At 42.5% G+C, this 26,625-nt stretch overlaps 1 protein-coding gene across 1 annotated transcript; it reads right to left on the bottom strand.

Annotated features, from left to right (window-relative positions):
- Positions 1-1,529: 1,529 nt before the first annotated feature.
- On the bottom strand, positions 1,530-25,776 carry LOC118412963 (gamma-aminobutyric acid receptor subunit beta-3-like). The gene is made up of 9 exons (XM_035816056.1): positions 25,669-25,776; positions 20,059-20,126; positions 7,279-7,502; positions 5,232-5,314; positions 4,666-4,806; positions 4,046-4,198; positions 2,996-3,072; positions 2,553-2,711; positions 1,530-1,979 (listed from the first exon to the last, which is right to left on the bottom strand). The coding sequence occupies exons 1-9, from the start codon at positions 25,724-25,726 to the stop codon at positions 1,530-1,532; spliced, it is 1,413 nt and encodes a 470-aa protein (XP_035671949.1). The 5' UTR covers positions 25,727-25,776.
- Positions 25,777-26,625: the final 849 nt, after the last annotated feature.

Raw genomic sequence — 26,625 nt, forward strand, 5'->3', positions numbered from 1 at the left:
GTCACAGTTTACGTACTCTGTTGATTACGTTCTGTTGCGGTCAACAGTTACAATAATAATTAGACAGGCTCTTGCCCGTATGATTTCTTGTGTTTCTTATGTGATACATGTAAACGACAACAGCTCACAGTACTAGACGTTTTGAAAGTAATCACAAATAAAGTTATTTCTTACATTTTCAAGTTAAGAAAATAAAGCAGCATCTTTTCTTACATATACCAAAACCTACTTATGTAATACGTTTGGAAAGAAACTTGTTTTGACGCAAACTGTATCGTTAATATTGATAACAGTGCTATCTACATTAGATTTAAATTTAAATTTCTTTTCAGTGAAACCCTTTTTGTAGTTCCCTGGTATTTCTATATGTTAAAACAGAAAACTGTGGTCGTTTTCCCTATTGATAAGAATATATGTACATGATAATTCACGTCCATGTATATGTTTTATTGTCTTCAAAGTCTGCCTGAAAGTGTTACGACGTCACGCATTGTAGGACAGTCCTTCTCTCCTTCTCGTCAGTCACTGAACGGCTGCGTTAAGCCTCCCTCCCATTTGAAAGCTGCGGTTCGTCACACATTTCTGTCAGTTGATTCATAGAGATTCATGTAGGCAGTCTATAGCATACACCTGTTTCTTCCGGCATATAGCTGTAGTAGACCATGCGAAAGTCGCTGTACATTTGTTGCGTCAATAAAGGTCAAGTCGATCTTATTTCTTCAAATGAACATCAAGTAGCGATGTATTGCTTTGGGATGTCACTCCATCGACGACGTTGTAATAAATTTTAGTTTTTTCGTTCTCATGTTGCGTTGAAGATTAAAAAAAACCCTCATTATTCGGACGTCCCTCTCCGGCAGTGACAAAGGACTTCAGGAGACGTTTGGCGTATTCTTCAAAGAACAGAAGACGCGTGGTAGTATATGTTTTATGTGAGTTTCCAGTCCATCGACGCCAGTCCAAAAGTGTTTTCTGAATTGTGGTTCTCTAGTTGTGTTGTAGACCTAAAACAAACATCTTTTAAGGACGTTCCTTTTCCGGCAGTAGCAAAGTAATCCGAAAGAAGATCGTCTTCTTCTTCCAACAACAGACGACTTGTGGCAGGATGTTGTCATTCTCCTACGTAGAGGGACCACAGTCGTGTGGAAACTCCTTGTGGTCACCTCTGCTGTCTGGTGCACTCAGATTAGTTACTGAACGCCATGCTTATAAATATTAATGAGCTCACCCTTCTAAGTCAGCCGTTTGAGGATCGGGCGTAGGAGGATGGAGCTATGTAAGACGTAACATGATTGGCTGAAAGCTTCCCAGCGGCCTTTGCGAGATGGCTTTCGTAAACAGAAAGCCCAAGAAAGGCCTATTCTCTGACTGGCTGACAGCTGGTTTGTGGCGACGCTCACAGTAACTGCTGGTGGGCCACCAGACAGCAGGGCCCCAATAGGCAGTTAGCTAGCCGTTGGGGACCGTGCAAAGGAGGTTGGTATGTTGTATTCTCTTACCATATTGTTTCCTCTTACCTTTGCCGGTCGTTAGTACGAGTAGTATGTGAAGTACACAATGTTCAGCGCGGCAAAGGTGAAAGGAAAGCCGAACCGAGCGTACTGGTCGATGATGATGGCATCTTTCAGCCTGGGCATCCTGTAGCTCAGACCACGTGACAGGCACCTCTGGATTCTGGTTGGTCGGTTCTCCTCGCTCGAGGTGACGTAGTCGTCGCTTGCCTCCAGAATCTCGCGAGAGTTGCTGGGCTTCGTCTCGTTGCTAGGAGACGTGGCGTTGGATTCTCCTCTGGGCCCGTTGAGTGGGGAGGTCTCGTCGATGTCCACCTGGAAGGTCTTGGCGCTGCAGTTCCTATCGAAGGACGTGGAGGCGCTGCAGAATGACGTGGACGACACGAGGTTGTTCTGGAAGGAGGTGCCCCGGTCCAATCTGCAGCGGGTAGACGACAGTCTCTTCAGGCTGATTCCTTGTTGAGAGGTCTTAAACATTGAGAAAATGAGACACATTTTATTTCTCGTACTGTTAAAGGGAACTGTATACATGTGACCTAATAAAATGCTGCCTGGTTGGCAAGTTGAACAGCCAATAACACAAGTGCTTCTTGCAGGGCAACTTTGGTTTCATAACCATTACCTTAACAAAACCATAATATGATAAAGGTACGGTAGATTTGAAGTCGTGACAAGGTTTTTGATGGAAGACAACTTTCAGACACCCCTGCATGACTATACTGTCCATTTTCTTGAAAGTAATGCGATTCACAATCTATCAATAAGAAAATGGTATCTTATTAAATCGACTGAGACCAATACGTACTAGTATGTACATGTTCAACTTCTTTCAGTTGTTTTTTGATGAGGACCACAGGAAGAGAAGATTCGTATATACAATGTAATTGTATATTGATAATGTAATTTTGGATCTTAATAAAGTCAAGTATTCCCGTTCCTTAAGACAATCCTGACGCCCTCACGTTACATTCCTCGATACAAGAAAGTGTTATCTTACTGCATCTACAGCCTAACACTAGTATGTTCAGTATGTACACTCACGTTACACTCCTCGCAGTCGCACTCGAGCTTCTCCACGTCTTTGTTCTCCTGCTTCTTCCGCTTGAGCGCCATCTTGGAGGACACGAAGTTGACGGCTGCGTACTCCACCAGCGCGAAGAACGTGAAGAGGAAACACATCACCAGGTACACGTCGATGGCCTGGGTTGGGAGGGAGGGGGGGGAAAGGAAAGGAGAATGATCAAATTAACACACTGAATGCCTGAAGTGCTATTCTTCCATTGGCCGTGATAGACGCCGTGACCTATGTACAGTATGCACAGATTAGGTGTATTGCATGCATTGTCTATTTATCTACCTGGATGTATAGCGTATAAGAATAGGCAAAATTTAAAACTATTACATTCAGATGGACTTTCTCTATATTTATAGGAGTTAACTTTACTAAAAAGCATGTTTTGTAGAAAAAAAGTACATCCCCATACCTTGATGTACGAGATCTTAGGCATCTGCGCCTGCGCGCCGCTCATCAGGGTGGTCATCGTCAGCACGGTGGTGATGCCTGAAAAAAAAACGGATGAATTCAGACACTCGTAGTTTATCTTGTTGGTCAGCTCATGGACAGCACAATGGGGCGCGTCAGATACACGTCACTCATCATGGTGCACGTGGTCATCGTCAGCAGAGTGGTGATGCCTGATAAATAATAATGGGGCACTTCAAACATGCGTAAGCAGTTGAATGCTCTTTTAATCAGACGTATCCGTATGATTTCCAGTAGTTCGTAAACGAAATAAAGAAGTTTTGCGTATGCAATTAGTGGAGAGTTGATATAATTTGTCCTTATGCCTTCTCTTGAATTTAGCGTAAAACTTATAAGTGCTCTTGAATTTAGCCTAAAACGTAGGAGCGCTCTTGAATTTAGCGTAATACGTAGTGTTACTCTTTGATTCAGTGTAAACCGTTATCTATACCCCTGCATGCTAAACGCCACTGGTAGTTGATAGCGAAGCAACTGCCCAATGCAGTGCAATACGTTTTACGTTGAGTAATCTTTCGAACCATTGCTAGCTTATAAAAAGATGCTGACATTTGAGTTTTTCGTCGCGGTGAGAGCGCTCTGGGGTCGCCACTGGAGCAGATATTTCTGGCGTCGCGGCGCTCTCATGGCGATCTGGCCAATGTTCCATCGCAGCGAGAGCTCGGTGAGAGCGACGTCAAGTGGGAAGCATTTCCTACGCAGAGGGACCACAGTCGTGTCGAAACTCCTTGGGGTCTGAGTTAGCTAGCCGTTGGGGACCGTGCGTAGGAAGATGGTGGAAAGAACAGCAGAACCATAACCATGCCAAACTCCCATGGGACTTGATGGTTCCTAATGGTCTAGGTCAGTCATGGGTGAACTGTAAAACTGGATTGAGACTAGTTTCCTGTATTAAAGACGGACCAGTGGGCTGGAAGAGACGCATATCTCATGTCGCATGTTGGAGTTTTGCCAGCGATGTGAGTGGATAGAATGAATTTGTCTGGGCTCTTACCGAGCGCCACTCTGGCAGGAACCGCCTCCGGGTTGATCCAGAAGGAGACCCATGACAGCACCACCAGCAGGATGGACGGGATGTACGTCTGGAAGATGAAGTAGAACGCCTGGCGGTGCAGGATAAAGCTCAGCTTGATTCGGGAATACACTCCTGTGACAAGGTAATTAGAAAAATGAAAAGTGGTCATAAATGGATTCATTATAGTGATAAACTAGTGTAGTAATAAAGATGAATCGAAATGATAATACATTATCAGCTTATATTTAATATTACATACAGATCTGCTCAAATCATTAGCCACGTTTGATTATTAAGGGTTAATGACCCGCCCCGAGGTGTATATGGTGTCATAACGCCTGGTCCTTTGCTATAACCGCCGAACAAAACCACCGAGTGAGTATTATCTTATCATAAACAAATCAAAGGTTATAACGGTTTTCATGTAAGAAGTTCGTGAGTAATCTGTCAATTGTAGGGTCGCTCAGCAATCGCAGCGCTGTCGCCGCCCCCGGTTGAAAGATGCCGGTGTGTTACCTGACTCGTGGTCCCTCAGCAGCCCGTGGTGTGGGTAGTACCCCCCCCCCCCCCCCCACACACACACACGCCCACACACTAACCTGACTCGTGGTCCCTGAGCAGCCCGTCATGTGCGTAATAACCCCCGACTATGAACTGCTGCAGCTTCAGCGTGTCCAGCCCGTGCACGGAGCTGTTTCCCGCCTTCCAGTGGAAAATGATGTCGTCTGTCCTGTAACCGTCTGACAGACAACAAGCATATCTTAGTAGTGTATTTCAAATGCACGGCCGTACACCCAAAAATTCTGATCAATAAGCTGTTGGTCAGTTTTCAACCATTCTCATGCTAAAATGACCCAAAGCTACATAATTCTCGCAGCCTGAACAGAAGTATGACGTCAACAACAGGTCAAAGATGACCGACAATCAGTATCGGCCAGAACCGGTCTGATGCTCTAGTCTCTCTGAGCGAAAGCTTGTTTGTAAGAGCTTGTCTTTGAGTACGGGAATAACGTTTAGAATCTTCACTACACTTATCACTGTCACGGATGGACTTTCATTGAAAATTAGATATCAGTACATGAAAACTGCTGTATGTACAAAGAAGTGACATCACCAGAGACTTAGCTCGAACAACTGATGAAAATGTGATAAAGTCTCAACTTACAACTTTCAAATTCCAGCGAACAGTTCTGCGAGTCCATTGGATACTTCTTCAGGTCCATGTAACACTCCGCCTTGGTGGTTATTCTGAAAAATACGTATGGAAATTTATAATTCACGAAAGCTCACTATAAAAAGACGAATCTGTAATATCGTAAACGCGGTGAGCCGTTGGTCCTTGCACACCTTGCGGGTTTTATTGGATTTTATCAAGTCGAATAGCTATCTGGTCACCTGCAGTATAATTCGTCTGGATATTTCATTATTATTAGTCGACATTGGCGTCACTTTACAGGCGCTATCTCTGACTTCAGGAGTTTGTTTTACGACATATATGCTCAAATACAGAAGTTTTATTACAAATATAACGTTCATGTCATCATCTTCTTTGCCAGTAACCTCCCTTTATACCTTTATACAGTATAAAAACACACACGGCGATAAAAACATAATGAAAACACACAAGGTGCAATCATGCATCCATGGCCACGTTTTCATGAGTCAGGGATAGGTTGAAAACAAGTTGGGAATAAGTTAGCATTGTTCATGGCATGTTCAAGATTATAAGTTGACTGCTGACCTACTCCCAACCACTATCCGAACATCAGTCGACCGCGCCGAACACCAGCCGACTTACAGCCAACCCATTCCAGACCTGCCGAGTACAGCCGAATGTTCTGAAACTTTCCAAACATCGGCTGACGCAGCCAAACACCAGCCAAATACTAGCCTAACGCCAGCCGACAGAAACGAACACCAGCTGAACGCCAGCCGACCTAGCTTCTACATCACTCCCGACCATGCGCGGGGAAAGTCGCCATGTTCGGCCGGCAATGTGTAACCTATAGGCTTTACCTGATGCCGTACAGTATGATGTCGTTACTACCGTACCGTAGATACCAGAACTTTAGACATACTGTATGGATTGATATTTTGATAAGGAAACCTTACCGTATGACGTACAGGGTGGATGGATACCATGATAAGGAAACCTAATACCTGATGCCGTAGAGTATGGTCCTGGTACTCCCGTAAATACCAGGAAACCACAACGTTACCCACACATTATAGGTGGATACCATCATAACGAAACCTTACCTGATGTCGTGCAGTATGGTCCCGTAGATACCATGAGAAGGAAACTTTACCTAATGCCGTACAGTATGGTCCCGTAGATACCAGAATACCACAACTTTACCCATGCAAGGTGGATTGATACCATCATGATCATAAGAAAACCTTACCTGATGCCGTAGAGTATGGTCCTGGTACTCCCTTAAATACCAGGAAACCACAACTTTACCCACACATTATAGGTGGATACCATGATAAGGAAACCTTACCTGATGCCGTACAGTATGGTACATTAGATACCAGGATACTACAACTATACCTGATGCCGTACAGTATGGTACATTAGATACCAGCATACCACAACTTTACCCATACACGATACAGGGTGGATTGATACCATCACGATGATAACGAAACCTTACCTGATGCCGTACAGTATGGTACAGTAGATACCAGGAAACCACAACTTTACCCATACAGTATGGATGGATACTATGACAAGTAAGCCATACCTGATGCCGTACAGTATGGTCCAGCAGATACCACCATACCACAACTTTACCCACACATTATAGGTGGATACCATGATAACGAAACCTTACCTGATACCGTACAGTATGGTCAGTAGATACCACGATAAGGAAACTTTACCTGATGCCGTAGAGTATGGTCCAGTAGATACCAGGATATCACAACTTTACCTGATGTCGTACAGATTGTTCCCGTAAATACCAGGAAACCACAACTTTACCCATACAGTATAGGTGGATACCATGATAACGAAACCTTACCTGATGACGTACAGTATGGTACAGTAGATACCAGCATACCACAACTTTACCCATACAGTATGAGTGGATACTATGACAAGTAAGCCATACCTGATGCCGTAGAGTATGGTCCAGTAGATACCGGGATACCGCAACTTTCCCCATACAGGGTGGATTGATACCATCATGATGATAAGAAAACCTTACCTGATGCCGTAGAGTATGGTGCCGTTGGGGTAGAGCTGGATGAGCCTGTTGTCCACCGTGACCTTGTGCAGGAACGACTCCTTGCTGTTGGAGATGAAGGTGTCGGGCAGCCACAGGTTCTCCGCCAGCCGCCCGTCCAGACTCAGCGTCGTCAGGTTCGTCCCCTCGAACGACATCCGGCCGTCCTGCCAGTACTGCCGCAGGAAGATGGTGATCGTGTAGTCCTGGTGGAGAATCAATCAATCAATCAATCAATCAATCAATCAACCAATCAATCAATCAATCAATCAATCAATCAATCAATCAATCAATCAATCGTGCCAAACAGTGGTTACTCGCCAGTACTGCCGCAGGAAGATGGTGATCGTGTAGTCCTGGTGGAGAATCAATCAATCAATCAATCAATCAATCAATCAATGAATGAATCAATCAATCAATCGTGCCAGAAAGAGGTTACTCAAGCAACTGGATATGATTTTGGAATAGGTCAGACGTTTCATACAGCCACCCGGTGTCTTGCTTGAGTAACTGCTTTTGGACGTATCTTGTTACCTGGATGTCTAACCTTCATTCACGAATCAATCAATCATTTAGAGGGTCTGGACTGGTCACATTTTTAAAACCGGGTTCCAGCGGGACAGCTTTCGGGAACGAAAAGTATGATATATGAGACACAAAACTACTCAAGACGTAAAGAGAATAGTCGCGGGCATTATTTCCGGATATTTTAACATTTCTGTATTCCGTTTCCACCAACAGCCCGACCGGGCCCTGTGTGGAAGTGTGACGTTAGCAGAAGCAGCAAAAGATCTAGAATAAAGCAACAAATAAATGAATTCATCTCCTACCCTGCCACCCCCATACACATTGTACCCATACTTAAGTAAAACAAATATGAATATTAATGAAACGTCTTCTGAGCCTAGTCTTATGGAAACTTGAGTCCAAGCCGCAAACTTTACAGGCATGTCCATGTGCAGTCCCTTGATTAAGTGTCTTTTGTTGCAAATGCTTGATCAATGTTTCTTTCTAATGGACTCAAAAGAATATCGACATCTTCATAGCTCTTCGAATTTCATGTCTACATATCTTGATATTGATAAACTTTGATAAATGGTTACGGTCTTACCATCAATGTTGGAAGTTACGATTATGACCCAGTAGGTCACCTGGCAGGTCATGATCGTTACTTTGACGTAAAAAAGAAGACGAAGGTCACCGTAAGGCTATAAAGGCCTGGTTTCTTCATATTCATTTACAACTGGGCGTGCTTCCTATAAGCACACTTACAGCATACCATTCAGGTGAGTTTTGACATGGCAAACTTTAATAGAGACGGGCATAGGCTAGGGCCATGCCCACCAATTGCGCTGGAAAGAAATTAGCATTAGGTAGTTATAAGGTTACTACAAATTTTCCTCAAGCAGTGCCTGCTTTTTAACGACAAGGTACAGACCTCCAAAATTTGTAGTAATTGTATTCGTACGTGACTGATAAACCTAAACGAAAGTAGTTATAGAATTTTACTGAATACTCAATACCATATTACTTATGCTGCACCTTTTGGATCCTTGATAATCCCACCTAAAGACGTTTCCGTGCAGATGTACACGGCTGAAAGCAATTGCCTCGATCTCCTGTGAGCTACGCGAAATGACAGACCTGATAACTAGTTACAGGTTTAGTCAGCTCGTAATGGCAGGTCTCATGTGCGTGGTCAGGTCGCGACCTAAGAACTCCAGCTTCTCATCCAGCATGACGCATTTAGAACGCATTTCATTTAAATGTACAATCTGCGTGTAGGGTCAGGCCAAAGTTCGACCTTCCCCCTTTCTTCTGCGAGGAAGACATCTTCATTTGACTAACAGGTTCAGTTAAGGATATCTACCGTCTAAATTCTGTTAACCTGATCTAACCTCTGCCTAACACGATCTTTGTATCTGCTCCATGCCCGGGCAATTCAATATACATCGAGAATTGAAACGTCCGCCGCCGGCATTCAGTTTTTGTAGCTGGAAATAACCTTTGCTCGATGTATAACAAGCTTAAGAGTTCTCTTTCAAAACTCCAGCAATCGGGTATCTTGGCTGAATTAAACTAAGCTGTATGCATCAATATATGTGGGTTTAAATGTAAACTGAAAAGCTTAAAATTGCCATGCCAATCATTATAGTGCGAAAGTGATGAAAGGCGGATGCATAAACAGGGGCGTGGAGAAAGAGAAGAAACGTTGCTTAGAAGGTGTGGAAAGATACCCCCCCCCCCAAAGTATTCCAGACCTGTAACTGTCTGGCACGGTATCCCTGATAATCCCAGAATACCCGCATCGTTGCTAAATCGGCACGGCATCCGACCAGGCTCTGCCCACCAGACAGATGAACAGGAACGCTGCCGTCTTCGACCAAACCATAACAGCATTAGCGCTGAGCTTCTGTCCTTTTGGCTATCTTCCAGCACCCCTACTCTAACCCTCTGTAGTCACATAGAATGATGTGAGACATAGCCAAAGGCGGAAAGGTGCATAGATATAAAGTGCCATAAATTTTTCTTAGAAATTATACTGTAGAGGAACGTTAAGTAAAAGGGTAATTCTGATTTTCCCGTGAGCTATACGTATAGCACCGTCTTATTGGCTTAATCTGTCAACGGGGGGCCATACTTTACCCTGGAGACAAATGAACAGGAACGCTGGCAAATTTACCGTCTTCAAGATATCACCTTAACAGCATTAGAGCCGACCTCCTGGCCTTTGGTATTTCCCAGCGCCCCTACAGCCTACCTCCCTGTGGTTCAGCTTCAAACGGAACTCGGGCAGACCTGGAGCCTGATCAATTACTCTGTCCTGCTCATCGGCGGGAGTTTGTCTCTCCCTGACTCTCGTCCTGACACACCGCTCCATTTTCATAAAGCCAATTACTACCTCAGACTTAGGCTAAGGGCACAACCTGCCATACGTGCAATTTGTCCGTACGTTTTTTATGGAGCCACGCCCGCCACATATTTCTGAAATCGTTCAGGCTGTACCCGGCAGGTGCGTCGCCCGTACTGGCTCGTACGGGGGGCGAATCCGCAGCCCGATGGCAAAGTTTTGCCTGCACGTAAAACTCTACGGCGCGCCTGCGTGCTCCAAAATCCGTCGGATTCCCTACGAGTTCGTACGGAGGCGGTACTTACCACTTACGAATCCCATGGGATTGCCCAAGTTTTGGCACGTAGACAGCACGTTTTTGCACGTACGGCGGGTTGTGCCCTTAGCTTTACCCATCGGCTGGACTCTCTCCTTGACCCGCATCCTGACCCACCGCTCCATTTTTATAAAGCCAATTACTGCCTCAGACTTGAGGTGGACTCTCACTGCACTTGCGGCACCTGTGCGGCACTCGTAGATAACTCAACAAATTCCAGGGATAAAGAACGAGTTTTCTTAGTGCTCTTTGTGTATGTGGTATTTTGTTTTACGTATTACAAAATAACTAAACTGTAAAAAAAATCGGAGAAAATAACAAAGCAGTGACGCAGTGAACAAACCCCGCAGTGACGCAAGCTTGACGCAAGTGCAGTGAGAGTGCACCTTTACTCATCGACAGGTGTTTGGCTTCCCTGTGACTTTCCTCGCGACCCACCACTCCGTTTTCGTAAAGCCAATTACTACCTCAGACTAACGCAGCAGCCGAGGAGATTCTTAAGTCAATAGGAGTCCGAAGTACGTATAAGTACGTATAAGATAAAAATCCACAAGATGGCCTCATCTGCCCAAGTCATTTCCTGTTGGTATCATATTCTTATTCATACTCCTGGTGTTGAATAAAGAGTTCAGCGTCTCCAAAAGGTCGTTAAATTGTAGCAGTCAGTTTGAAAGAAGGTATAATGAATTGAAATCCAAGTCTTGTAAGTAGGAGAAGGATTTTAAGATAGACACCTGAGCAATCGTCTGATGTTGTCCATATAATCGGCTTAAACTGGCTTTTTCTTTCAAGCGGTAATAATCACAACGGGCTCCTAGGCCTGTAGCGCAGTATGTTGCCAAAGCATCGATTTTGACTCAGGATTCGCGTGTTCCTAATTGAAAACCGTGCTCAAGCTGGACTCAAGCAATCTTCGGTCTTGAACTTCATCTCTCAGCGCGGCTCGCGGTTGGTCGGACTCAGGAACATCAAGTTTCGGGACAAATTGATCACCTCGGGTTTGAATGCCAGTCTAATTTGTCGCCATCGCCGTGCCCGGACGGGAGGTCCCACTGGCATGCAGAGCTTGTCGGCTTGTCTCTGTAGCGAGAGCTTCTCGGCTTGCCGCCCTAAAGGCGCTTTCTCATTTCACTTGCGTCAAGCTTGCGTCACTGTTGGGTTCGTCCATTGCGTCACCGTTTTGTTATTTTTTCCGATTTTTTATGACTTAGATATTGCGTAATACGCAAACGTATGACTTAGAAAACGACAAAATGTACTAAAAGTAATTCGTTTTTTATCTCTAAAATTCGTTTGGTATCTTTCCAACCCCGCATTGACGCAAACTTGTCGCAAGCTTGACGCAAGTCAGTGAGAGTGCGGCGTAACCCGCCGCAGTAGATTCACACCTCGTTAGGAAGGATCTAGCTCATGCAGGTTAGGTCGTCCATCCATCTTGTACTGACCTCATAACTACAGGGGCTCCTGATTAAGTCTGTAATTAAAAGTAAATTATCCCCCAAGCTATGATTTATCTTCCATGGAAAAAAACAGCAACAAGAACTTTCTAAAACTTTGTAGTTGGAGGGAACAGTTTACTTAGCAAACAAGAAAGTTGACAATCCATGCTGTGGTACTGCCCCCTGTATGACCCTTGGGATAACAAATTGCACACCTCTATATCATGAGTCCTATATTACCACATGTGGTTATTTGTGTTGATTGCCTTCCTATGTTTCCGTAATCCTTTCTGACAGTTAAGAATGCCATACAGGCCTGTGAAAGATACCGTGCTTGGCCAGGAAACGCTGACCCTACAATATATACATGGTAATCTAAATATGTCATCATCAGTTGTTTGAAACCTGCCTGATAGTGAGCATGAAGCCCTATTAATTGCGATGTGCTAATCTCTGATTGAAAGGATACTTTTTGGTGACGTTATGCATGTGTATGCCGCACCATGTACAGTTGTGGTGATAAGGAAGATGTTGGATAATGCGTAAGTTGTAGTTGAGAAGGTTTTGCGTATTCAGCCTTGGCAGCTTGCAGAACTGGTTGGATGTCGTTGTGGTAGGTATGATACTATCGAAAAATCTAAATAATTGCTATTTACCGTCATAAACCTTTTTTTTTTCAATAGTCATCTTGACGTATGGTGTTAGGAACTTAGCGATAAGTATCCAATTTCCTATTTCCAATAAAATGTGATACTGGAGACAACGTAATTAATGAATCATTAAATTAATCACCAACTCAAAAGACTTGGACTTCCAGGAATTCTTGACTAAATGTTCCAATTCAGCTATCTGATCCAGTTCCTCAGGACGTGATACACGTGTGATGATGTGACGTAATGCATACGTGACGTCAGAAGTGGGTCAAAGTTAGTTGGAAGGCTCTACCCCAAGAGAACAATTAAATTTCTCTTTAATTAATGTAATTCAGATGAACTTCTCTGTCTGTCACGACACCCTGACCCCTGGTTAACCCAGAGTGTACGAGATGTATGACTGCTCCACATACGGCGACGGTTTATATTGTACTTGTTCGCCTCTGTGTTTCACTAATCCCACTGTAAGCAGCCCCAGTCATTACAAAGCCGGGCAATAAGTGCGGAGTGCGCACTATGGAGCCGGAACACGGGAGCGCTTCTGTGTTTCATTCACCCTACTCTAATAACCCCATACCCCCTCCCCCGACCGCGCTCTCGCCACGCGCTCTCTGCGACCTAAAATTTGACAGCGCGCTTAACGAATTGTATAGAAAACAAAACGAATATTTTTACGCTTCGTGTGTTTTGTTGTCTTTTCATTCAGCCTTCTTGACTCCGCATGATATACCCAGTATGAAATCGAACATTACACAAATCTGTTTTAGGTCGCTGTGAGAGCGCAGTGCGATCGCCGTCTAGTGGAAAGCGGATCTTTAAGGTGAGGTCACACGTGCGTATACATTCAAGTCCGCATGAGGCGCGCATGGAAGCATTAGACTCCACCAGGCCCCATAGGTCGTTTGAAAAATAATAGAAATTCGACAAACGTATACAGGTAACATTTCAGACGAGTTAGCTTGGTCGCTAACCATACTTCTCGGTCAGCTAACTCATCTGGCATGTTATGTATCTATATTTGTCCAATTTGTACTATTTTCCCGCGACCTGGTAGAGACTAAGAGCTTCATACGCAGCTCAAACTGACTCGAATATATACGCATGTGTGACCCCACTTTAAGCTGCTCCAGTCATTACAAAGCCGGGTAGTAAGTGCGGAGTGCGCACTATGGAGCCGGAACACGAAGCGCCCAGCAGGTCATGGGTGTCAATCATGGGAAGATGTGGCTTAGAAAGGTAACGAAGCAGATGATCAGGCCGGAATTCATCTCCTATCAACACGATTTATCAGCATATTATCCGGTCCCTGCGGAGGGTAAGGGTCTTCAGCAATACCCTTCCCCGATGAGTACAGTCAGGCCGGATAAGGCATGTCTGCAAAACCATTACCCATGTGATAGAAGATGCATGTACTTTTTATCACCACCTGTGCAATAGTTGTAGATTGTAGACATACTTGTTTCAACTTCCCTGTGCTGGTCAAGTGTGCTCTTACTCATGTGATAGGAGACACATGTACTTTTTACCACCACCTGTGCAATAGCCGTAGATTGTAGACATAATTGTTTCAACTTGTCTGTGCTGGTTAAATGTACTCTTACTCATGTGATAGGAGACACATGTACTTTTTACCACCACCTGTGCAATAGCCGTAGATTGTAGACATAATTGTTTCAACTTGTCTGTGCTGGTCAAATGTACTCTAACTCACGCGATAGGAGACACAAAGTACTTTTTATCACTACCTGTGCGATAGTTGTAGATTGTAGAGTTACTAGTCCTATTGCGCTTAACAAAATGTACGTTTACTCATGTGATAGTGGGCACTTGTACTTTGTACTACTCCCTGTACATTAGCTATAGGATGACAAGAACAATCTATGTTATGTATAAACAACACAATCAAAACTTAATGAGTATGTTTTCGAAGTTTCCGTCAATCTGATGCCAATATAAAAGCAGCGATTGATTCCGAAAGCGATATCATCAGACAGGTTAGTACAACATAGAATATTAGACAATTCTTTTTCACAACCAATTTTTCTCACTTTTCTTACGATTCGATGTCTCTCAGACAAGTTCCCTTGGACCTTCTGACTGGAGGTCTGCTTCTCTCTTCAATCAGAAACTCTGAGGAAGGTGTCCGAGAGACATCGAAACGTAAGCAAACGAGTACAAAAAGTGGTTGTGATAAAGAATTGTCTTATATCCTAGCACCCATTAATGATGAGGACAGCGGACATGTAAAGTGGGTCACCGGTCTGTACCGGGTATTGATCCGTTTTGCCGGGATCAGTGGAAAACAACCCCACATCGATCAGCTGCTCTATGTCTATGAGCCGAAATTAAATGTTTAGTTCATAGTCTGATCATGATATTGTCAAGCTGAGAACAGATTTCGTTCCATGTCAAACATAAGCCTTTGTTGTGATCACAGATCTTTACCATGTATGTGAGGAGCAGTTCAGCCATCCAGATCACGAGGAAAGTCAAAGAACCTTCTTCGATACAAAACGTCATATCATTCTCAGATCATTATTACTACATTTGCCTTAGAAACACAAGGTGAGAAAGCTTTTGTGGATTTACGAATCGACTAGCCCAAAATGACTGTGACTGTCGATAATGATGAGGGCTTTTCTTTGGCTTGGTGCTTTCTTTTTCTAGTATTTTACATATTCTACCATCGATTTTCTTAACTCAATAAAGTCCCCATAAAAAATTACCTTGTCTGTTTCGCGTACAGTGAACCCCAGTAACCCGCGCTGTGCTGCCCAGAAACGGCTTTTCCATCAACACGATCTGGCGGCCTTTATTACAATAGGCTTCCAAAAGAACTACATTAAGTTAACGGCCATTTAATGGTGACCAATTGAAGGCAATATTAGGTCTTAGTCTGCTGATGAAACATCACAATTTCCAATCACAATTTCCGCCGGTCAATACTGAAATAAACTGTGTGTCATCCGTGGTCGATGGTACTGGCATTATGGGACAAAGTTTCAAATTAAAGCTGGGAAGCCTTCTTTTACGTGTGTGGTCGGACAATAGTAATTATAATTTTGCAAAAGAAAAGGCTGTTGATAATTTGTAACACTCATACATCAGTGTGCCAGAGGCCTTTGTCCCTATTGGAGTCATTGGATCAGATATCTAGTTGCCATTATTTTCAATGACATGTTATGAAAAGGATCTAATGGCCAGAACATGTTTGTAGTCGCTTTAGCTTCAAGAAGCGTTACAGGTCTTTGTTGTTAAGAAAGACGCGATTAATAGATATCGATACCATTCTAGGCTATTAAGCACTATGCATGATACGGTACAGAAAAAAAAAGTGTCTATCTCATATATATTCACCAGCCTTCTTCATTCGAACCGAAATTAGAGAGATAGCAAATGTGCCAAGAAGATGTGTTTTTTATCATGCTGAGATCAAACCTCCTTCAAGGGGCAGGGCAACTTTCGATGCCTCTTACCAGTTCCGGCATCAGCCGAACAGCTACAGGAGGCATTTGAGTTGAGCACCCCTCTCCATCCGCAGCTTAGAAAATTGCCGCCGCCATGTCGCTCGGGTTAACTCAGCTCTTTCATCTTAAGAGCGGACCATAACTATAACCAGGGGTGCAGGCGGATCTGCGGCCGTCTGTAAGTGGATTGCTGTGAGAATCAATGCACTAAGAAGGGCTTACTTCAAAATAGATGGGAAAGAAAACGCCCAGGGCAGTGAGGGAAATAGATGAAACGAATTCGGAAGACACGATCTTTCCAAACGTATTGGTCAGTGATAGATGCGGATATCCGGGGAGACGAGAAGAGTGCCAGGAAATTACAGAATGAATATGTTTTAGGATGTCTTTAGTATTAGTATCCGTTAGTATATAATATGCAGTTCTCTTTACACGTACATTTATGTCTGCACACAGCAAAAACCTGTCAGGAATCTACAACAACGTTTTAGACTTTCTGACCATACAAAGGTGACCTCGGCATTGATTTTACACGAAAGAGATGTCACAAATGTAAACGCAGCGTTATTTGTCACATGTAAATAGAGAATAGATTTGATGATTGAATATGTCTTCAAGCATATGATATTAGAATGTATACGAACGTATAGAATCTAATCTATCACTATTTACGTTCTGTCATCGCTGACTTTTATGTTGGATGATGATAAATGCAGCACATAAACTGCATCAATTTCTTCCACGAAATTGGTTGAATGTTATTTTCGTTAGATCGTATTAAGTCAAAGGGGCAGACTGCAACCTTTAGATAAAACGCTACAGTTTTTATATTTCATCAATCACTGTTGTGACATTCTGACAAGTGAAGATGCAAAGTTAGTGCGGTAACCATAAAGCAGATGTTTGCCAAGGTCAGAAATAAACGAATCAAAATGAGTAATATTCGTCTTTATTAACAGATAGCTTTTACGCAGATATATCTATTTTCGTAAAAACTCACAAGATATTACTGATTCAATTCAATTGGAAGCGTGGAAATTATGACTATCCATCATCCAAATGACAACTTATATTGAGATTTCCGGTGTTAGTGTTAGTACAAATATCAACAAGGGATGGAGGTCATCCGCTCTAGTATGGCTTACGAATGTTTTTTTTACATGAGTAGTGTTCTGAAGGGATTAGAAGTGATAAAATATAGCTGTGGTTATCATAAGTATATTTCAATATCAATGAGCTTTAGGTGATATCTGTATGGTCTGACACCAACATATGGTTATTGTGCTCCACTTCCTGTTGAAAATTCTGGAATATGGCAAGCCAAAATTGATATATGGCACATCAAAGTTGGTGGGTCAGTTATTTAGGCAGGAGGGCCATGCACTGACTTACGGCCATCGAGGTTCCAGTATGGCATACGAATGTTTGTTTATGCCGCAAGCTCTCTAAAGGGATTCAAAGTCCATTCCTCCAACCATCTAACGACCTTAATAACAGGACGTGCTTTGAGTTAAAATGCTGCTCTAGAGTCTCCTGATTGGGATCATCCTAATCTGGTTTACAGTACCGTAACGATTCAGTCTCGTACGAGGTACAGTAGTGGCAAGTAAAGGTTCTAGGCTCCGAATTCGTCTACTACATGTATATGTAACCAAACTTTCAAGTTGAAAACACAGTTGCCAAACAAAACTTCCAAATGATACGACCCTTCTGAAGCAGTCGGACGCGTAGAATCACCCGAGGTATTCCAGGAACGGAAAAACATGATCTCGGTTTATCTTTCCGGATCCATTACTGCGTTACTGCCATTCTTCATTTTTGTGTGCGCGTGTTGTGTTCATCTGTGTGCCTTCCAAGACAGACGTTTGTGAGCTAATATTAGGTAAAAGCAAACGTAGACTCGTCAAACTGTCATTTTAGTTTGCCTCGTATCTACACCGGGGATGAATATGGCCCTCTTGTTGTAACGATACGCCCATCTATCATCTTAATTGCTCTTCTCTCAAGGAATCAGACACTTTTTTTCATTCCGTCACGGCGTGTGGCAATAAGAACTAACAAGTCTCAGGCCAGTAGCTGAATTTTTAGAAGCTTCCAGCCAATTGTTCCCGTGGCGTTGGACAGGCTCAGCCGGCTGCGATGAGTTTAGAAATAGTGTATACATGTAAGACGGTGGCACCTCTGCAGGAATATAATAACGTACAGCTTTCCGTGTGACGTAGGGTCATAAAGGGAGAAATCCCTCTTATCTTTTACTTGTCTTTTTTCATTCAGTTCCTCCACTTCCGAAATAAAATGAAATATCGTGTGACATGTATTCGATCAGTATCATAGACAATTTCCGCCAAGTTTGCGCCAAGTTACACTGTGGTCTTAAGAATACGATAAAAGAAAAACAACGACAACTTGCCCACTGGCGCTGCTGAATTTTTAGACAGCAAAATAAATCAAATAAAATCAATTTACTACAGTTTCATCATGACATGCTCACTTGGTTCTTTTGTCTTGGCGTCTTGTATAGTAATAGTAAAGTTTGTCAAGTTCATTGTGATTCCTAATATGTCAAGGTTGTGAATCTTCAAACGGTCACACCAGGAGCAATTACCCCGCATTGAGGTCACCTGGGTCAGTCCTGGGTTCGCGCAGGGGGCAGTCATTCTGTTGTGCTGACCTCGTCAATCATCTCATCTGGTAACAGGTCCCCCTGACTGGTGACTATCAAAGGGTACCTAATTCCCCAGGACAGTTTAACTACTGGAATGTCAAATCAAAGGATAGCAGAAACTTTTAACTGCCTGTAGCTCAGTTCATGTATATTTCAATTCTAGTTCTATTGCATATATGCAACTTATCTGACGTTGTTGACACAATATGACGCTGCTGCTAAATTTGACTGACAAGAAGCACCCAGCTATGGAGATGCTGCTCATTAGTGGTGATCTAGTGCCATAGAATGTTCACTCGTGTTTGCCTTAATTAACTACGTGAGCCCAGTCTGAAGAAAGTGATCGAATTGCGTATGAAACATAAAAATGGGAGAGCGGGATATGAAATGACGTTGGAGTCTAATTTTGGTTCCTCCGTGATCAAGAGTAAGAACGTCTTGACGTGGGAAAGAAGATTGAGCTGCTTTTTTATTATTCTAATGGAGAAACAGTTACATACATAGTGGCGACTCAAATAAACAACATTATATGTAATAGCCTTTATTGCACATTCATGCCCTATCGGGCTAAGTACAGGCATATAGATACAAAGGGTATTAGCGTAACCACTAAACACAGTTCAAGCTTGTTTCTAACTGAAATATTTTTGTTTACTCTAACACCTTCCTGTTTGCTTCAGTGGCGACCAACATCTCTACCTAGTCCTTATAGTTAGGGAGGGGAATGGGGTGTAGTCATTTTTTTTCATTACAACAAAAAGGACATACAGCACACAGTGGAGCCACACTCAAGCAGACAGGCTTATATATTGTCACTGGACAAAACCTGATACATGATATATAACAGAAAACATGTAAACGGGAACGTCTGATGTATAGGAACATTGACAGGAAATTGAATTTCGGCAAGAAAAACAACAACTTATGACATTGGGCAAGATACTGGTACAATATACCTGTTGAAACGCAATATAAATCAGTTGTAAGTAGGTATTGTTGGCATATGGCAAGCATTTGACAGTTGATTTTGGACGTAGAAGGAACTCAATGATGATGAGTATGCCGTCTGACATGTCTACGTGTCGTTTGGGGGGATTAGTTCTGAACAATGATGGATGTGCTTTGTGCATGTGTACGTTTAAGAAAAGAGTTCTTCATTGCCATTCACTCACCATGTTAACTTAAGCTTGGTTTCAGGTAAGTATCGCTGAGATATGACAAGCAATTAAGTGTTGATTCTGGACGTTAGCAAAGATGTGATGTTGCCAGACATGTCCCCTTGCCGTTTGGGGGATTAGTTCTGAATAATGATGGATGTACATTGTGCATGTGTACGTTTGAGAAAAGGGTTCTTCACTGCCATTTACTCACCATGTTCACTTCCGAGATGAGGTCAATACTGGCCACGGTGAGACTCAGGTTCACGTGCACGGGTTCTCCTGGAAAATAAATGATAACTTTCGATTCTACTCCAGCATAGGTTTATAACAAGCTCATCACTTCTTCTATAGACTTGTCGATAACCTGTCTGGTGCACATTTTGGCATCAGAGTAAATAAACCTGCCCTACCTGTCAGCACAATGGTACAGTTTTTTTATTATAATAATAATAAGTTTTATTGCAAATTCTTGCCCAAGGGCTAATTGCAAGTGACAAACAATGGCATACAAACAATGGCAAACAGTATAGTAAGCGACTACTCTAGTCTAACTTAAACTACTTAAATATGTAACTTATTGGGTTTGACTTCTTTTTCTGAGACAGTGGAAGACGAAAGATTTCTATTACACTTCAATGTACACTGACGTCTAAAACTTCACCTGGATTACATAAAGTGCATTAAGGAATGGCTTTAGGAACGTTTCTAAGTTAAAACAAGCTAATCAATATTTGAGCAGAACGGCGAAATTGCATAACAATGCCAATAGTCTAGAGTGCCTTTAAAGCCGTGCCAACGATAAGTCTTTGTTGAACTATGGTGTAAAATGTCATCTACATGCCAAGGGCAATAGTTTGCTCTATTGAATCGTGTCTAGCAGTGCCACGGTGTTCATAACGGATTGTAAATCTGGCCGATAACTGCTGAGTCTAAGCCCTTGATAAAGGTCTCCGTTTGTCCCTATTTGCTTTATCGTAAATTGTGCATGTTCGGAAATTTTCCTAGTTTGCAAGGGTAAAGCCGTTAGGTAGTTGGGCATCCCTTGCCATTTAGTCTTTCATAGCCGAGTTATTTTTCTTTCAATATCATGTCACATTTGACGAAAATCGATCGGACGACGATTCTGCGGTTATCGCCCTAGCCTCGCTTATAATAATACCTCCATTGCACAACAGTTGTACAAGGCTTAAAAGTATGGCTTATATGTGACAGGGACGTTTTTCAGGTGAAATATACGCGCAACCCTTTGTCGATCATACATGTAAATATGGCCGATCTTCCATCGATACGCCCGAAGATCGTGTATAATGTGACAGGGGTAATAAGACGCTAGATAAAAGATATAAAACTGGATCAATCATGAATGATGAAAATGTACAAATATTTTTTTACTGCCATCGCCAATATGCCGAGTATAATCTACCTATGCATAATCCCACATTCCGACTTTTCTGAGAAGCAGTACTGTGCGGACTACATACGGAGTTCTATCGATTGAAAGTTGCTATCTCGGCTGACAAACGCTCACATCGCTAATCCCCCAATAGCCGACGTTAAGTCGCTCCGTGTTATCACTGTCCACATCTGGACGTTCATCGATGGACGGGTTTGAAATGGTGAGGGCGATAAGCAATTACTCACCCCACCCGCTAGCTGTTGTTACCGAGACTCTTCCTGTACCTTTTTCATTACATTTGTCAATTTCCTCAAACCAATTGGTTCTACCCCCCCCCCCCCCCTTTCCACTAGACAAAGCGCTCTCACTGCGACTGAAATAGGATATATGTAATCTTCTCTTTCACACGAAGTACTTTCATTTTTTACAAAGCGTAAACGTGTGACTGAGAAGACAACACAACAGCAAGTGTAAATAGATTCGTTTCTTTTCTACACACTTCGTTGAGCGATACGTCAAAATCTAGGTCGCAGAGAAAGCGCGGTGAGAGCTCCGTCCTAGTGGAAAGGGGTATAAAAGATTTGAGGCTCGAATTCTCTCACGTTCACAAGTTGTATGCACACAAGTTGGGTAAGACCCCGGAACTGTTGGTGTACCAGTTTGCCGGCTTGGTGTAGAATTCTGAATGAAACTCTGTGTCTTGTTCCAGAAATCAGCGAATGTTGGAGGCTTGTAACATAACAGTGCTTGGTCATTTGCAATGTCTATGTTTAGGATTAGTTAGTCGTCACTCCTACTCATAGTGAGTAATTGAGCTGGTCTCAATCATGATGTTTCTGACCTAAGGAGAAGAGATGCTGTTACAGTTACGATGTTACACCAATTAAGGTTGCACCTTAAAATAACCTTCTTTCAGGTTTCGTTACGTGAAGACGATTGACTAAAAAAAGAAATGAAACGAAAGATGAAAATGATTTTTAAGTTAAAAAAAGCTTAATTACTTTTTGCAGACTTCTAAATAAGTTTCCATTATTCCGCAACGTGTGTTGACAACCGCTAACACTTCGAATCATCCAGTGAGCTGGCGTGTCTAACATCAGTATTGAAATCTCAGAGTTGCGTGATGAGGGGTAATTAACGAACAATAGGCTCGTTAGCACAGCTGACAACAGGAGATTATAACTTCGTTAGCGCCCGTCTCCGGGGACATACGACGCATCGTGATGATTTGTCACGGGGTTTTTAAACGGAGTCTCAAAAGTAAGCAAAGTTTGAAATAGCGGAACTTTTTTTCAAATTACGTTCAAGAAAGTCATAGAAGAAGAAGATGCTTTGTGTTATTTTGTTTAGTTTAGTTTTGTTAGGTGTTCGTCTTAACCCTATACAGGCCGGGCTTTTTTCGTCATTCTGGGACCAAGAGGGGCATATTGGGACCCCTTTGAAGCCCCTGTAACTCCTAAACGTCTTATCATATGGCTACCAAAATTTCAATAATGTATAAGGAAAGATAAGGGTTGAAATTTGATGGCTTTATGGCGTAATATGGCGTCACCATGACGTCATCTATGTGATTTTATTAGGCGGAACCATGAAAAAAGGTACCAGAAAAATCAAGACAAAAACATAACAGCAGGTGGAGATAACAGAATGATAATGTCTACTACGACTTTTGTTGTCAATAGCAACGTCGATGAAATTAACGTCATACATGTCTAAGATACTAGTTGAGGTCCCCCATCTTGGATCCGCCAATTTGAGTTTATTAAATACAATTTTTGTAAGCAAAAAATCTTAGAAAACATCGTCGAAAGTAGACTACAAACGTTCATAAGCATTTTTATTATGTAAGATATACTAAAATTTAGATTTCATAAGATTTTATTAATGTAACAAACAAACAGTAATGTAGCAAGAAAACCTGAAAAATACATTGTTAGAACGGAAATTAGCGATTTTCGTCAAAAATGCCTGTCAACAAGTAATCGCCATGGCACCGAAAAAACATGGAAAACTTTCCAAACTTCGTAAAATTGCTGCTATCTAAAGTTCAGGAAAAGCAGGCTGTTCAGTGACATGTGACATGAAGGTTGGCGTAGACCTCAAAAGCCCCCCTCCCGTCTGAATATATGGCTAATAGGGTTCTTGAGCACATATATGTCACAGGGGAGATTGGAATCCAGGGGGATTCTGAATCCCCCTAGGGGAGATTGGAATCCTAATTTCCCATAGGGGAACCCCGATCCAATCTCAAATCATGCTAAGATGTAGGAAACAGGAATACTTTTTTGATAAACAATTGATTTTATTTAGCATTAATGCAAACCTACTAACTCAAGCCTACTTGTGTCACTCATAATTTGCAGCGAAGCGCGCACGGGCAATCTACTGTAAAAGCCTCAGGGGTCTATTTGACATACGGAAGTTTTCCCCACAATCATCATGTTTACTCTTAAGGCTCAGTGACTGGCGCCGACGATATCCACCACACTCGTTCCACTCAAATGCAGTAAAATTGGGGGCTCCTTTAGACGACCTTAACACTCGTTTAAAGTGTACTTTATGCAAGGAAGGAATCGCGCTGACTGGCGTTATCTTGTCCTGATGTTTTTTTTTTCGAAAACTAATATTACCACAGTTTCAAAGGGATGACTTCGACGCCAGTCTACCGACCTGGATCAAAACCGTTCAGACGTTTGAGCTCTTCACAATACCGCAGTTCTGTTCCCGGCAGGTTATTCTCTTTCTAGACACAGCTTTCATTTTCACTTTCACTTTTCGCTAAAGGTGCACTCTCACTGCACTTGAGTCACACTCGCTCAGCGAAGTTCAAACGTCACTCAACCAATTTTTAGAGATAAATAACGATTTTTATTTTACTTTTTGTGTATTTTACGTATTACGCAATATCTAAATCATAAAAATCATTGAAAATAACAAAGCAGCGACGCAGTGAACGAATCTCGCAGTGACGCAAGCCTGACGCAAGTGCAGGCAGATACCACATTAAACAAACAATGACTCCTTTGTACTTCTTTTTTGTACTTACATTCACATCCCCACCTTTCTATTCATAGAAGTGATTAGAAATGCAGATTACTTTTCAAAAAGAGATTAGAGTTTTCACTTTTTAACACATTTTTTAAAAGTAATATAGAGTATTATTCAAATACAATTCAATCTCTACAACTGGATAAAAACGGATATTTACTTCCGACTTACTTTTTTTATCCAGTTGTAGAGATAGAATTGTATTTGAATATTGCTTACCTGAATGTCTAACCTTCATAAACGTAACATAGAGTATACCTGTCGAACTGCAGCCAGGTGATAAAACTAACTTTGCTAGCACCGAGGTAAATCATTCTCCCCTAAGGTCCCCTTTCCACGCATTAGACGGCGATCGCGCTGCGCTCTCATTGCGACCTAAATAGGATATGAGTAACCTTTGATTTCTCTGAAAAGGCTGATGGAGCCTTTTTTTACATTAGTTGTCGTTGGGGGGTAATTAGCAGTACATCTCACACTTGGCCGTTGATTCAAGATGCCACTCTACTCTCAACTATAAATGCAGCATTCATGGAAAAGAGACTTGCAAGAGAATCCCTAAATAGACAATATACTGTATATACTGCATACTACTACATGTTGTTGAAAACCTTTCGTCTGAGGCTTGGTCACCATCAGGGAGGCCGCCCAGCTCTAATTAATAATGCCCCCGCTGCACCGGGCGGCGCCGTCTTAAAATCCTACGGCGCCTTTAAGAGCTTTTCTGGAGTCCCGCATGTCTTCACGAGCTCAAGAAGTGGCTGTGGCGAGTCAAGACATCAGTCTACTGAAATGACCCTTTAAGGAACACGGCTTTAAGGAGACTTACTGGAGTCAGCGAAAGTGCCCTAATGTAAAATTCGCTGGAGAGCATTTCAACTTTGATTATGTGCATCGTGAGGAAGCGGCGCGTTTTCCTTTGTCATGATTTTCAAAATAGTTTTGCCAGGGGGGGGGGGGGAATTGTAGTAAATTGGGCAGCAGTCGGTGGTTCTTTATCTATCTAGACAGTAATAAAAACTGGCTATTTTCAACAGTACATGCTCGGCACTTGTGTTAAACAAACGCTGGGCCCGTAACTACTGTGGTGATAAATTGGAACAGGAATGAAATGTTGCCCCTCCTCCCCCCACGCAACAAACAACCCCGACCCACAATCCCCCACCCCCCAAACAAAAAAAAACAACGACGTAAAACCAACCGTTACCGACGGAGCGGAGTCTCTCAAATTCACACTGAAATGTGATTTTGAGAATTTTTAAATCTTAAAGCTGTACCTTAAAGTCATACTAACTATACACGATATAAAACGTTACCCGTAGCCACTCATAGGTTGCAGCACCCGGTATATCAGTAAATCAATAAACCAGGTTTACTTACTGCCGAAGTTGGGCCGGAGGAAGCGATCGTAGCCTCGCCTCTGCAGCAGGTTCTCCATAGTGTCTGTCTGCCCTTCGGTCTGTCTGTCCTGAGCAGAACTGCAGGGGACATGGGCAAACAGTTCAGTTTTAATCTAAGATACGTTGAAAGAAAAATAAAGATAATTTTTAAGGTTTTGATTCATAATCGAGTCCTTTTGTATTACCTACGAGCATCCATTCTACTTTATTGAGAAGCAATGTTTTGCATTGGTTGGAAGATGAAGAATAGTTGTAGTCTCTACCGACATTTCATTTTATTTTGCATGTATTTCATTTTACCAGGTAACAATAATTAGGCATTGGCATAACAACCTTTGGTCGTGCTGACTTGCTTCTCTGGCACGGTCTTTGACATAGCTTCCCGACTTTTGCTACTTATAAGCTCCCACGGAAACTGGCAGAGACTAGGCTATTTACTGTCAGATGAATCACTAGCTACTCTCCAAGCAGAGGTTAGGTTCCGACTGTTTTTTAAACGTTTTTTAATGGGTTTTTTTCGGGCTTTCTATTTTGTCATTTTTCTTGAAGTACGCCAGCTAAAATAGGTTTTGACACAGCAAGATAGAATATAAAATAGAAAGCCTGATAAAAACGACTAAAAAACGTTTAAAAAAACAGCCGGAGCCTAACCTCTGCTTGGAGAGTATTACTAGCTAGATGCTGTTCATTATGATAAAGTAGAGTGTGTTTTGATACAGTATTAGTAATAGCTCTGCAAATATCCAACAAGTACGTGTTTTACACGCAGACGTGGACTTAGAGCTGATAGCGTCCCAGCTTATAGACTGCAACGGTCGACAGCTGAACTTTCGCCCTTTTGCTCTAGAAGGAGTAACTCGCGTTGATGTGTGCTTTAGAGATTACCGGCAATACAAATAAAACCATCCATTTCGAGATACCGACGCATTCCGATGTC

The sequence above is a fragment of the Branchiostoma floridae genome, chromosome 4 (genome assembly GCF_000003815.2).
Source record: "Branchiostoma floridae strain S238N-H82 chromosome 4, Bfl_VNyyK, whole genome shotgun sequence".
Classification (NCBI taxonomy): Eukaryota; Metazoa; Chordata; class Leptocardii; order Amphioxiformes; family Branchiostomatidae; genus Branchiostoma; species Branchiostoma floridae.